At 39.8% G+C, this 14,267-nt stretch overlaps 1 protein-coding gene across 12 annotated transcripts in view; it reads right to left on the reverse strand.

Moving 5' to 3' along the window:
* Window positions 1-739: 739 nt before the first annotated feature.
* kdm4c (lysine (K)-specific demethylase 4C) overlaps window positions 740-14,267 on the reverse strand; it is a 29,486-nt gene continuing 15,958 nt past the window's right edge. For 2 of the 12 annotated variants that reach the window (XM_032499290.1, XM_032499267.1), the window contains exons 14-22: window positions 13,293-13,536; window positions 11,655-11,731; window positions 10,679-10,734; window positions 10,101-10,209; window positions 5,049-5,243; window positions 4,178-4,348; window positions 3,480-3,599; window positions 1,946-2,038; window positions 744-1,806 (exon numbers count right to left, since the gene is read on the reverse strand). In XM_032499290.1, the coding sequence (XP_032355181.1) occupies window positions 1,639-1,806; window positions 1,946-2,038; window positions 3,480-3,599; window positions 4,178-4,348; window positions 5,049-5,243; window positions 10,101-10,209; window positions 10,679-10,734; window positions 11,655-11,731; window positions 13,293-13,536 (1,233 nt within the window). In that variant the 3' untranslated portion in view covers window positions 744-1,638. Of the gene's footprint in view, window positions 1,807-1,945; window positions 2,039-3,479; window positions 3,600-4,177; window positions 4,349-5,048; window positions 5,244-10,100; window positions 10,210-10,678; window positions 10,735-11,654; window positions 11,732-13,292; window positions 13,537-14,267 lie in introns of all 12 variants that reach the window. The other 10 variants (XM_032499299.1, XM_032499279.1, XM_032499307.1 and 7 more) reach the window with 10 other exon arrangements.

Below are 14,267 nucleotides of genomic sequence, written 5' to 3' on the forward strand. Positions count from 1 at the left end.
CCCCAAGAACACCATCCCCACCGTCAAACATGGAGGTGGCATTATGCATTGGGGGTGTTTTTCTGCTAAGGGGGCAGGACAACTTCACCACATCAAAGGGACAATAAACGGGGCCAATGGACCGTCATATCTTGGATGAGACCCTCCTTCCCTCAGCCAGGGCATTGAAAATGGGTTGTGGATGGGTATTCCAGCATGACAATGACCCAAAACACATGGCCAAGGAAACAAAGGCTAGCCAGTCTCCAGACCTTAATCCCATAGAAAATCTGTGGAGGAAGCTGAAGATTCGAATTGCCAAACGTCAGCCTCAAAGCCTTAATGACTTGGAGAAGATCTGCAAAGAGGAGTGGGACAAAACCCCTCCTGAGATGTGTACAAACCTGGTGGCCAACTACAAGAAACATCTGACCTCTGTGATTGCCACAAAGTACTGAGTCATGTTTTGCAGAGGGATCAAATACATATTTCCCAATGACGATGTTCTGTTTTGTGTTATTCTGTCCCTCACTGTTCAAATAAATCTACCATTAAAATTCTAGACTGATCTTTTCTTTGTTAGTGGGCAAATGTACAAAATCAGCAGGGGATCCAATACTCCCCCCCCCTTACTATAAAAATGTTAAAATCAGTTATTTAAATTTTTCCATCAAATGTATTACCTAAATGTAATACATTCAATAGTCAAACCATCCTTTCCATTCTTACTGACTTAATTATTTGAAATAACTTGACAATTTAATAAAAACATGTAATTTTTTATTGTTTTCCTTACAGCAGTTAGCAATACTTTAACTATAGCAAGCCAAAAATAAATACAAATTTTAAATAATTTTAATGTGTTTCATTCAACAGAGCAACAGTAGCATTTCACAATTTTGTACAGAATCCAATACAAAGGCATGGCTTCCTTTCTGAATGTTTCACCTTATGAAGGGGTTAACATGTCAATTCTTTTAATTCAGTAGGTTTGTGTCCATATGGATGGAAAAAATATGCAGAGAAGAAGCCATTGTAGTGTCATTAGACTCCAGCAGGAGCAGTTAGGAGACTGTTAACATGCAGGGAGAAACAGTAAGACATGAGGAAAATACTACAAGCAAAGTGCATAAATATTCAAAATCAAAACTGGAAATAACAGACCCCAAAAAAGCTACCATAGACAAGCCATTTAGAAAAATCTCACCTTTGAATTTTTCATGTACAAAGAAAAAAGTTTGTCATTTATTTCAAAAAAGGGTGATGTGACAAATGTAAGTCACGTTTATTTTCCCTGACGGATGTGAAAGCACTAGGCAACTGAGGCAATAACACGCTCTGTTAACCCATTCTATAAGAGTCCAGCTGTCCAACTCTTCTCCAGCCTGTCGCAATCACCCATCACTGATGTATAATGTACAAGCACACGCAAGTTAACATCCATTTAACCCAATCAACCATTCCCCTCACACAATTCCTCTGAATGTTTCACAAGGAAGTTGTGAGGCAACAGTTGATATGGAGGTACAGCAGATCCAAAACACACAAGCATACTCACAAGCATACTTGCACATGCACTCACAGACACACATACAGCCTTCCCTCTACATCCACTGGTAATTCAGTGCATTAATTTGTCATTGATCCTTCACCATGACTTCATTTCCCTTTGGGGCTGCGTTGCTCCCATGTGCTTTTGGCATTTGCACGGAGGCCTGGCAGGGCCACATAGTCTTTCTGGAAGCGTGAATTGGGTGTTCTCTGCCGTTTCCTCTCCCCCTGCGAGGTGAAGAAGGCGTCCTGGAAACGCATGCTTGAGGCCGTGGACTGGAAAAACAAGACATGAAAAAATGAGTAAACAAGAAAACTTTTCAGATGCCAAGCCTCATTTTTCAACTTTCATGTCATTTAACTATCAATCTTATGGTTAACAGTTTATGTGTTGCCCATTAAGTCTAATACTTACAAGTCTACGTTTCACCTTTATAGGCAGGTCTTCATCTAAAGTATAGACATCTTCTCGTTTTGCCAGCACCTGAGACCCATCCTCAAACTCCACCTGAGATGACATGAAAATATTTAGCAGTTAGTTGACGTTTCAAATGAATGGACTGGATTTATCCAAAGTGCCTCTTTTTCACTCATATACACACAAACATAAGGGTAGAATTTCAACTTGGTACTTTTCAAACTCCTAAATTGAATCTGTATATTTGCAGTCAATCTCCTAAAATATGCCAGAAATGAATATCAGTCAAAGGTAATGCAGTGATCTTTGTGGTGATAGTTCAAATACAACATTGTCTATTATAAAAGTACGTATCAGCCGGTATCTATCGTCAAAGAAAGTAATCTTGAAACCAGAATTGATGTCATCATAAATTACAAAGAAACAGCTTTCTCTCAACAAATCAGTATTTTTTGGCGTAAATGATGAAACAAACAGATCTGACTATGCAGTGTGATTAATAAAAATACGCCTTTTCATGTTACCATGTTTGTTTCATGTTATTATTTTAATTACATATTCAATTTAATTTTAACGTCACTTACTTACAATGCAATATTGTTTTTTGTACTATGGCAACAGCACTTTACAATCCCTTTATTTGATGCCACTTTACTCTATAGTCTGTTTGCCTGTTTGTTTGTGTGTTTTACTTTTCTTTTTTGCTTTTACTGTAGAAAACCGCTGCTGCTTTAATAAGGGAATTTCCCCACTGTGGGATGAATAAAGTATTATTTACCTCTGCTCTCAAAATATTTTCTGATCAAGAAATTCAAGTTTGTGGAGATCACTGTGTAGAAGTAAATCTTGAAGTAAATGACCCAGCCTGGAACTATTTCATACCTAAACACACCTTAACAATGGAAAGTTCCTTTTTCAGCTTTTTTTCTAAAAATCTGACCCACCTTAAACTGAGTGTGTGCGTCACAGGTGCATTTGTGCATAACTAATGGTTGACGCCCAGCTCAACTAAATTAAGCTTTTAAGTGGAAGCCGCATGACTTGGCTTGGTGAATATTTCAGTAAGTTTGAATAATGCAGATTGTCACCTTCTTCTCATCCTCCTTTTCGCTCTCTCCATCTCTCTTTTCTCTGCCCATCTGCTTCCACTCTGTGTCTGCATAGCTTTTGCTTCCTATCCTATCTACCTTTTCATCAACCTATCATCTTCCATTTCATCTCCACTCGTCCTCGCCATGACTTCAACACCTCCCTCAATCTGTGTCAGTGTCCTCTTTCTTTTTCTCTCTCTCTCCACACATGGACCTTGGGACCCTGACAACGTCAGACGAGTCATGATGATTGTGATGTTAAGGGAGTTCAAGAAGTTTACTGCTGTCTTGCTTTGACCGACAACTGAGCATACAATTTAACAATTTAAAATTCACAGAAAGGTGATTTAATCTGTGAAATGTCTGTCTCTCTCTTTGATATATTTACCATTTGTCACGATTGTGTACATCTTTATAGCAGTACATGCGTGTGTCTGTACCTGATACATGTAGGATACATTGGATCCCAGGTATTTGGCACCGTAGAACAGCCCATCGGGCCACTTCACTTGAACAGCTTCCCCCACTTCAGGAGGACCCAAGTTCATACAATCTCTGCTCTAAAGATACAAGAGAATCATGGTTGGTCTGTGCAAGAGTGTGTGTCAAAATGAAAAGTCAAAGTGAATGGTTTAATGTTGAAAAGATCTGTTTTTAGTTTTGGGTAGTTGAAGCTATAGTGCATAGTTTCTGCCGCACCCATGAAGAATTCTAAGTAATAACAACACTGTTGGCGCATCCACATGATACATGCACCTGCCTGTCGCTTCCCCGAACAGCACTTACGACAATAGATACACTTCTGTAAGGCACACCGCCATGACAATCCAGCAATCCCCTGATGGCCATGGCCTTTTCAGAAATCCATGTTGTTTCATTTTAAATTAGAGAAAGGTTTATTGTGGGGGACACAATTCAAAATAGACTCTTGGATCACATAGGTTTTGCAGGTGCACAAGATATTTGAATTAGTTTATATGTAATCCCTCATGCAATCCCCTTTTGAGCACCAACAATCCTTGAAGAAGAAAAAAAAAAAAGTAGGCTCTTTAAAATGAGCAGGTTTTAATATCTGATGTGACCTCGTACAACTGGGAGCTGACCTCTCGAGCATGTCTCTAATTAAACATATTCTCACCACTATATCCTCGGGGTAGGTATCGTTTGAGAAGGAGCCGTCATCAAACATGACCTCGTAGAACATCTGGGAGGTGATCTGGGTGACCTTCGAGCTGTAGTAGCGCAGGTTCTTGTGTTTTGAGATCACCGTCTGGCCCAGTGAGATGGATGCTTGGCACGCTCGCTGCTTCTGGTATAGACAGAGAGCAGCAATTAGACTAATGTCCAACAGTCAATACAGTATCACTTAAAACATGTGTTTTACTTCTATCATGTGGCATCTAGCCATGCAGATAGTTTGGGTTTTATTTGCCCATGTGTCACCAACCCAATACAGCTTTGAAAAATGGCATCAAAGAAATCTCAACAGCAACATGTCTTTGCAGAAACAGGTTACGCAGAGCTCCATGTGGACAGTTGTCCTTACAACTTCTTTCTACTGACGAAATAGCCACTATTTGCATGGCTAGATACCACCAAACGGTAAGTGAGAAAATGAGTTTTGTTTAAAGCAGATAATTTTGAAAGATTTTTAAGTCAGTTTTCCTGAATTCCAAGCATGAACAATGAAGTAATACATTTTAGATTATATCTTTTCTAAATAAATTCCATTAATATTACTACACTAAGCAACCACTGGACCTTTAACTCTATTTACATTTATTTGGAAAAATGTGACCAACATTCACATGCCCACTTCTACTTCACTGCATGGGAGTGACAACAATCACCAGGTGTCTACACTAGAACCAATTATCCCTGTTTAATAATCTTTTATGGAACACATAAAAGGTTTGGTAGTTGTCTCAGAGCAATCATTGCCATGTCCATTCTTACTGAGCAAAACCTGCTTCATAGCAGCTCTAGGGACCACCTGTCCTATAACTTACAGCGGATGAACTCCGTGATTGATGTCTATGGCAGGTGATTGACACGACATATGGCCAATCATCAGGCTCCATGATTACCCCGGCAGCATGGGCACAGGTCACATGAAAGGAGGTGGGACACCGGCCACATGAGCACTGGATACATGCACCTGCCTGTCGCTTCCCCGAACAGCGCTTACGACAATAGATGCACTTCTGTAAACACAGACCAGAGCAAACTGTCAACACGAAACACTGCCTGGTGAAAGCCAGGTGCATCCAAATTCTTGAAAAAGGACAGGGCTGGCTTTAATTCTCTATTTTTTTTTAAGGTCAAACAAGCACTCGGCCCTAAGTCAATACAAACAGGTCATGAATATATAGTTTATTTAAAAAAAAAAAAAAGCAAAATGATTTTGTTAAACAGCTGGGCACTGTATTTTACAACTTACGTTACACAAACAGGAGTAAATAGTGCATTTGTTGGGGACTATTTCTAGCTGTGAATATTTTACAGCAGCAGGGCAGGTACGGGGGATTAAATAAAACAAACTACAGTGCCCATGTTCCATTTAATGAAAAACATGTCACTCAGTTTAACATTGTGAATTACTTAAGCGTTACTTAATAGTTTCAACAATGAAGGCTTATGGCACAGAGGATAGCAATATCTTAGTTGTTCCTGTTAATGTGATCAATGAATTGTTGGTTTTGGTCTTTTCATTGTGGACTATGAGAAAAATATACAGTAAGATATTACCCGCCTCGCCCTTAGGTTTACATCTTGCCAGTCCCCTACCAGCAACCTGGTCAGAGGACATTTTCTACACAATATGATGGATAACAAACTAGGAAAACAGGCAGTCCTTGTTGGACAATTCCAATTAAAGTTTTGATAAAATGAGTAACTTGAGTTTATATGTAAATGGTGAATAATACATTATACATTATATACAGTGAAGTGTCTAGTGTGTAAAATGCAGGTATGTAGAATATATTAACAAGTTGGACACAGCATTGTTGTTGACAGACATTTAGGACAGGTTGAGGAAGTCAAATTTAGCTCAACAAAACTCAACACTCATAAAGTGAGCATGAGACCTGTCCATCTTCTCCTTCCTTCCAATCTGTCCCGTCACTTACTATTGCCAACTACATTAAACCAATGTCTTTGAGTGCCTTTGTTACATTGGAGAAAACTTGAGCTTATTCGGGTTGGAAAATTTTTTTTTTTAAATCTGTCTTTCCGCTTGAGACTTTGAATACAGGTTCAAGAAAAACAGCAACAAATTAAAGACAACAGGCCTCTAAGTGAATCATTGCTCAGTTGTGCCATGAACCTCTTACCTTCATTTAAAATAAATATGTGCTCCAAACAAACATATCTGTAAAATCTGTTCAATGCACTGTTATAGGATACGGTGGTGTAAACAAAACATAGATACGAGAGAATAAATTGCGGTAAGAGAGAGACCCCAGTTGTAACAGTCAACAGAAACATGTTATTTCAACGCTACAATACAAGGAAACGCTCAAATAAGACCAATCAGATGAAATTATTTAAAATTTCTACCACTGCTGCAACTTCCATGTTGTTGTATTTCTTTTTCCCCATTTGAGGCCTGTGAAGGGTACACAACTGCACAATGAAATGCATAATACACATACACACCCTACGCACAAACACTGCCATGCATCCATGCACAAACACACTCGCACCTAAATTTTTAAGAAGATGCCTCGGTTTTCTGCACCAAACAGCCCATCAAGTCTATTTCCTCTACTGTGTCATCTTCCCTCTCCTGCTCTCCCACAAATCCTCCGCTCTCCAACTAAAGGGAAAGAATGACGACATCCTCCTAATATAACCCTACTTGCTCCCCATTCCTCTTTCACCCCATTGCATCCCTCCCATCTCACTCCACTCTCCTCCTCATAAAACATCCATCTACGCTAACTTTTTCATTTCGCTTCCCTGCCTTCCTCGCTCTTGTGGTGCTTTTCACATCTCTTTGAGGGCAATTTATTCATTAATCTAATTTCTGGGAAGCCATACTGAAATATCCATACATACTGGCAGATAATATGCCTATGTATAGACAAACTCCTTAGAGTATATGCCTCAGCGTTAAGTGAGCACAAGCGGGAATTACCTGGTTTGTAAATATGAAGTCTAGGCTATAATAAGAGTGATGACATGTAAACTGTACCACCATCTTATCATATCCATGGAAGAACGGCATGTGTGGGAGTATGGAGATAAAATGATTTTAAAAAAGGACCTCTCTGGTACACACAATGGAAAATATGAATTGCCCCAGGAAGGAGAGCACAGCATTTCATAGGTGGATAAGAAGGTGATGCTTTGCCAATACAAAACTTTTCTTAAATTCTCTGTGCTTATCGGATAAGCCTGTGAAATAAGTGTCCTATGTTCATTTCTTTCAAAAATCAATAACTGATCTAATTACTTTACCTAGGCAGCATTAATTTGATTTAACCTCTATGATGGGGCTGGCTGGCTTTGCCTTTACAATTACCAGCTTAGCCTACTTAATTGAGATATCAGTTGAGGATCTGGAGGTATTGTATACTGAGAGAATCCTCTTTGAACCTAAAAGGCATTACTTAAATTTAAAATGGGTACCTTTATCCCATTTTTTATTACTGAAGCATCTATTGCTTCACAGATCCTCTATTTCTGAACTGAGAGACTTTTACTTAGTGCTTTTCTTTGTGACTAACTTGGCCTACATTTAATACAGCCTTTTTCCATATCTTCTCCATTATGGACAGCAGATGAACTGGCCTGACTGTCTCGTCCACCTATTGAGGCCAGCATGACAAGATTCATTCTGACTGGCATGCAAAACACCGTGTGTATGTGTATGTGTGTGTGTGTGTGTAAATGAGTATTTATGTAAAATTATTGGTGGGAAAGAACTCTGATATTACAACAAACATAAAACCACATTGACATATTTATGTGTGTGAACCTAACCAACTTTTTCCCCATGCCTGTGCCTCCTCTAGGTTGTATTTGGGTTCCTGTGTTGATCCATGCGTTAAGAACATTCCCACAGTAAATAATGAATGTGTATGTGTGTGCGCCTGTGTGTGTGATGGTAAATTATAAATGTATTGGCCTGCTGAGGGGGCATTGGGTCCAATACAAAACACGTGGCTCACGGAACAAACACACAAATGATGACGTGAACAAAAAAGAACGGTATACCATCCATAATATGACTCAATTTAAATATTAATTAAGATCAAATCTGTGTTAAAAAAAAATATTAAAGAAAATTCATACTACAGTATGTGAAAAGGCTTATTAATTCAAGCATTCTGTATTTATTTTTTTAGACATAGTTTTACCTACATTTAGAACTCAAAGAGGTTGTTTAAAAGAGGCCCATCTGTTTTAGCATCAATCGAAGCAGGCTTTCATCCAAAAAGTGCTTGCATCAGCATGTTAATTAGTTAAAAAATTGGCAACAGAAAGTGAAGATTTTCGGTCATCAGGAAGTTTGCCATCTTAGCAATATCTTAAGATCAGATACCTCTTCCGAAGGGACGAAATATAGTTATTTATCAAAGCAAGTGTTTTCAGATGCAATGCGAGAAATAGTGTAATAATGTGTGGTGGCAAACTAAGATTGGCACTGTGACAAACCTAACTGCTAAAGGAAGGAAGTGCAGTTTCCTCAAAAAGTGGATTGGGATCATTACAAGATGTGAAACATTTTGGTCATCATCAGGCTAATGTCACAAGCTTTTTATGAGAGTCCTGTCCTGGCTGGACTACAATTCTTATTTTGTTCAGATTTTCATTCGTGGATATGAATGCTGACAGTTTGTGGGCTGTGCTTTCATATCTAAATGGGCTTAATTTCAATGGAGTCTGAGCCAATATGAACCCTATAATACCCTGTGCTGTGGGTAATGTCCCTGTGTCTACAAAGTTAGTGTCCCATTCAGTGTCTGTGCAGTAGTATCCTTTAAACTATTATCATGAAGGCACTCATGTAGGAACCACGATTGGATGGTTCCATTACGGTAGAGTATGACATTGGTAGTACAACGTTGAAGCTACTATAAACTCAGTTGCCAGTTTATGAGGGACACCTTACTAAATTCAACTTGATAGTATTGCTTTATACTTCGAGGGGTTTCTAATATTGGTAAGAATTACTGTCCACTCAATTTTTTATCAATAAGTGTTGCTCTTTTTTTTTATTCCTTTATTTGATAGTTGACAGTAGAGCGATAACAGGAAATGAGAATACGAAAGGAAGGAACAACATGCAACAAAGATACCAAACACGAACCGGGTAGGTTGGGGTTCAAGGTTTTACCCCTAGGCCATCACGGCGCCCCTTGTCAATGAGGGTTGACTGAATACTAGAAAGACCTTTCAGTATGTAATGTAGTTGAAAAGCACCACAAATTATATCCTCCAAAATGACCATGAAGTTGAATCAACACCTCTCTAAAACAGTTTTAACTAGGAGGTTAGGTGGACCTAATATGCTGGCAATTGAGATTGTATTTACAATACCTTGATGATCAAATACAACAAATACTTTATATTATCTGTGTTTTAATGTCACTCTTTTATTTCAAGCTTTGGATAGTAATCTGATACTAATGCAAATTGTGTTTTTGGGAGTCCCAATCTGTGCCCTGAGCAATCATATAGGCATGTTTAAAAGGTTTTCATTTGCAATCCTTATTGCATCCATCTTGCATTAGGATGTAACAACACTGCACTTTCAGCTGAGCTATCATAGTGCCTGCAGCAGAGTGCTAACTATAGTGGCAACTTGTCAGGTCTGCTGAGACATACTCCAGCTCCCTTATTAAACGCACGCACGCACGCAGAGACAAACACCCACACACATAAAGTCCTACATACACAAACATCCCCCCCCCCCACCAGTGGTTAATTATCTAGCTTTGATTGCGGGCATGTTCGTCTCACATTGTTAATTACAACTGTGAACACTTCATTAATTAGACCTAGCCAGTCCTCAAGGATCTGGGGAATTCCACCACTGTGTGTGTACTCACCAGTTTATATCGCTGCATTGGGATCCTACTGGTGTCGATGAGACTTCTCTTGGCTTCATCGCTAAAACTTGCCTCTGGCAGTGCTACTGCACACATCACGTGGGCCCATCTACACACACACACACACACACACACACACACACACACACACACACACACACACCCACACCACACACACACACACACACACACACACACACACACACACACACACACACACACACACACACACACACACAACACACACACACACACACACACACACACACACACACACACACACACACACACACACACACACACACACACACACACACACACACACACACACACACACACACACACACACACACACACACACACACACACACACACACACACACACACACACACACACACACACACACACACACACACACCACACACACACCACACACACACACACACACACACACACACACACACACACACACACACACACACACGATGATTAAGACGCACAGACAATTTATTTGTCTGAGCTCTGGAGATCAGAGATGAGTATGCATAGTTAATCACAGAACAAAAGCCTGTCTTACTTGTCGTTTTGGGTTTTCTTCAGAGCTCCACCTCTGAGGTTACAAAGACAGCAATTCTGAGAAAACAAAGACAAGTGAGTATGAGTGAAAGAATATATTTTCTTCCACTCACCAATATCCTTACCCATGCTTACATTTGTTAAGATTGTCATTGGTGACTCCAAACCACACATTTATTAAAAAAGGTCGAGATTTTCAATTGGATCTTCAATTAGGATAAACACATTGTCCTTCTAAACAAATTTGTAGTTCAGAGTCATTGTGCAGGAGCTCTTTTTATCAGTGCCGTTTTACAATAGTCCTGCACCTACAACGGGCGGCTGTTCTCAGTGGCAGAGCCGTCACCTGCTAATCGTAAGGTTGGTGGTTCGATCCCTGGCCCTGCAGTCTCATGTCAACTGTAGACTGAACCCTGAGTTGCCCCCGATGCTGCCCCATCAGAGTGTAAATGTGTGTGAGTGATTATCTGATAAACATATACAGCAACCTTGGCCACAGTGTATGAATGTGTGTGCATGGTTTCTGTACTACAAATTTTCATAGTACAGTTTCAATGACTACTCAAAGACTTTGAGTAGTTGTTGAAAAGCACTACATAAAAACAGTCAATGTACAAGTAATGTGCATTTAATTACACTCCATCTAAAGCACCATTGTCAAAAAAAAGTTGTCAGTCTTACTGGATGTACAGTGTTGGGATAAAGCCTGGCATCTGTCCCTCCCCTTCCACTATCCCCCTATCTCTGCTATCTAGTTTTGAAAGGGCAAATTGTTGCTCTGGCTTAGCACCGCCCAGGACGATTGTGACTGTTTGAAAGAAATACAAAATGAGCCAGAGCGATTTTCCCCTTATCCCAGAACAGATAAGCATTGTAGCCGGACTTTACTAAAGTGCTGATAAAGCGCTGTGGAGATAGGTCTGGCAATGCCAGACTAAAGGAAAAGTGACATCATGCAAGAATAGAAATCGTCTTACTGCTGTAAAGCATCCTTCCGTACAGCGATCACACGACCACTGTTCGCTGACATCATCTGTGGCAACACCGTAGCAACCTAAAGGAGGAAGTGATTACCAAAAATTAGGGGCAAAGATGCAACTATGTAAAAATGTAAATCTTCACACTCACTCAGGTACTGCTAAACCACTTTTCTCTAAACTGGGGGAATGGTTTCAACAAACCATTCACAGAAAATAGCGGACGTGACAGCAAATGGTAAGTCTATAATCGGTTACAAAGAACAGAATAAAATGCTACGTCCACATCGTTACCACAGATTTTAAATGAAAAGATGGTGTTGTTAATGCAGAAATTCACAGTATTGCAGAGTAAGCGGAAAAGGAGAGCTCTGTGGTATGTGTGTCTATGTGCGTGTAAGAGAACAGTTGTGGTTGAGCAAGAAATGCAGACAACACAGGAGCAAGGGGTTGATCTATGCGTGTTTGAAAATTCATCTGTGTATCAAATAGCACTCTGTGTGACAGCCAGCTTTTGTTTCAGACACTCATGCAGCTAGCCCTTTGTAACCCAGATGACATACACAGTAGCATGAACCAGTGCTTTGAGTAAATATTGTTGTTTTGTTAGGTCTATGTCCTTGGTGTGGCAGAATAACAGAAATGTTTCATAAAAATAAAAATGCTGGTGGCCTCCAACAGAAAAAACGGTTTGAATTTAAAAGTAAGACAAATTGGATTCTTTTCAAAGCTAATAGCTGGTTAAAATTTATTCCTAGATGTTTTAAACAGACAAGCTGGGGGGGAATTGTTATTTGTAAAAAACACTTCAAGTTGGTATGTGTGTGTATGTCTCAGTTCTTTCCCCCCCTACTATCAATCACCAAACATAACATTTAAGCTCACTTCTCTTTCTTCTTTCAAGTTCGAATAACAGCACGGGGAAAGCAGCATCAACCGGCACTTATTGTTGGTACTCAAAACCAAACTTGTGGCTTTTTCATCAGTGTCAAATGACATACACCTCAGCTCCTACTCCCACCCTACTGTACCTTAAAAACTGAGGTGGAAGCAACACTACTGGCAGAAAAGTATGATGTATCTGACTGAGAAAAGCAATGTAATTTTAAAGCTGAGGATTTATGACAGTGTGAGACTTTCAAAGTGTGTGTGTGTGTGTGTGTGTGTATAGAAAACAAATGTGTTTGCATTGGGATAGACTGGACTGGCTGTGAATGTGTGTGAATGGGGGATTGAGATAATGTACAGTGTGTGTCCAGGGGAACAGGAAGGCTCCAGGGATTTTTAAAAGTGTGTGTGAGAGGCCTTGTTGCACTGGCTTGGGGCTTTTGGCCAGGAAGTATGTGTGGTGAAAACAAGGATTCACCCTCATTCGGCTGACGAGGGAAATAAAATACTCCAAACCACAGAGAGAGGGGGAGAAAGGGAAACAGAGAGGGGGTGGAACACTGAGTCAGTACTCAAACCCACTGACCCTCTCACAATGACAAAAAAGCTCAAAATGCAGAAACGTCCAATGTGGCTTTGTGAGGTAGGCAAATAGATGCTTGAAAGTTTATAAACTATACGTAAAACACCAGTATCAATCTTAGAATTTACCACCCACACACCCACACCCACACACTTGTGTATACATACTTGCATGAACTTGCAAGCAACAGCCCTGGCAGTAGAGCAGAGGGGAGGTGCCATCTTCCTGCAGCAGAGGGTTTGTGGGAGTTGGGGGGTAGTTCTGCTCCCGGAAAGAAAAGCAAATCTCTGGGACCAGGGGCCTGGTCCTTTTCAGACCTCTAGAGGGATGTGTGGGGCCCTCCATTGGAGATGAGGATTTGGAGGTATCCATAGCTACGATAGGTGTATTGTCCTCTGCTTTGTCTTCAGCCTAACAAAAGAATTTGTGTCATTTTCATGTTCTTCCTAAGAACACCTTAATATTATAGAGGGAGGTGGGTCAAAAAATATATATCCCCTTAAACATCCCTTCTCCTTCATAATTAGAGTTGTCATTAGCCAGTGGAAAATTACAGCAGGTGGTTCTGTAATAAGGCCATGATAAGGTGCAGGAAAACCATGTGACGTTCATCACCAGCAGGCTTAGTATTACTTTCAATACTATTATTAGTCGCCAGTAATTATTCAGATGTAACTTAGTTATTTACACAGATAGTTGCACATTACTTAAATGTCTCTTATCAATGTATTGCTTTCACAATAATAAAAGGGCCTGGTATCATCAACAGTGTTATATAAATGAAATCAGTTTGGCTATAAAAAAAAATAAAAATGATAAAAGGGTAGACCAGCAAAGACAGAATCACCACTAACATGATTCCAACAGCCCATTTGATTAGCTTGCGTTGTCTTTACTTGATCCACCATTGTATGAGTTGACTGATGTTACAGAGTGATATATAAAAGGTTAGCAAGATTCTTTTTTCAGTTATCACACTGTGTAGTGAAGTGATTTAGTATTAGAACTTAGTTAGTACAGTACACTAAAACAGCTTGATTCGTAAAAACTAAAAAGTTCTCCAGACTGGACTTAAATGAAGGAAGGACCTGTGAGTTTACTCAAAAAAAAAAGTAGGTAGTTTTGGCTCTAAATATTGCAAG

This window comes from Etheostoma spectabile, chromosome 2, assembly GCF_008692095.1.
Source record: "Etheostoma spectabile isolate EspeVRDwgs_2016 chromosome 2, UIUC_Espe_1.0, whole genome shotgun sequence".
Classification (NCBI taxonomy): domain Eukaryota; kingdom Metazoa; phylum Chordata; class Actinopteri; order Perciformes; family Percidae; genus Etheostoma; species Etheostoma spectabile.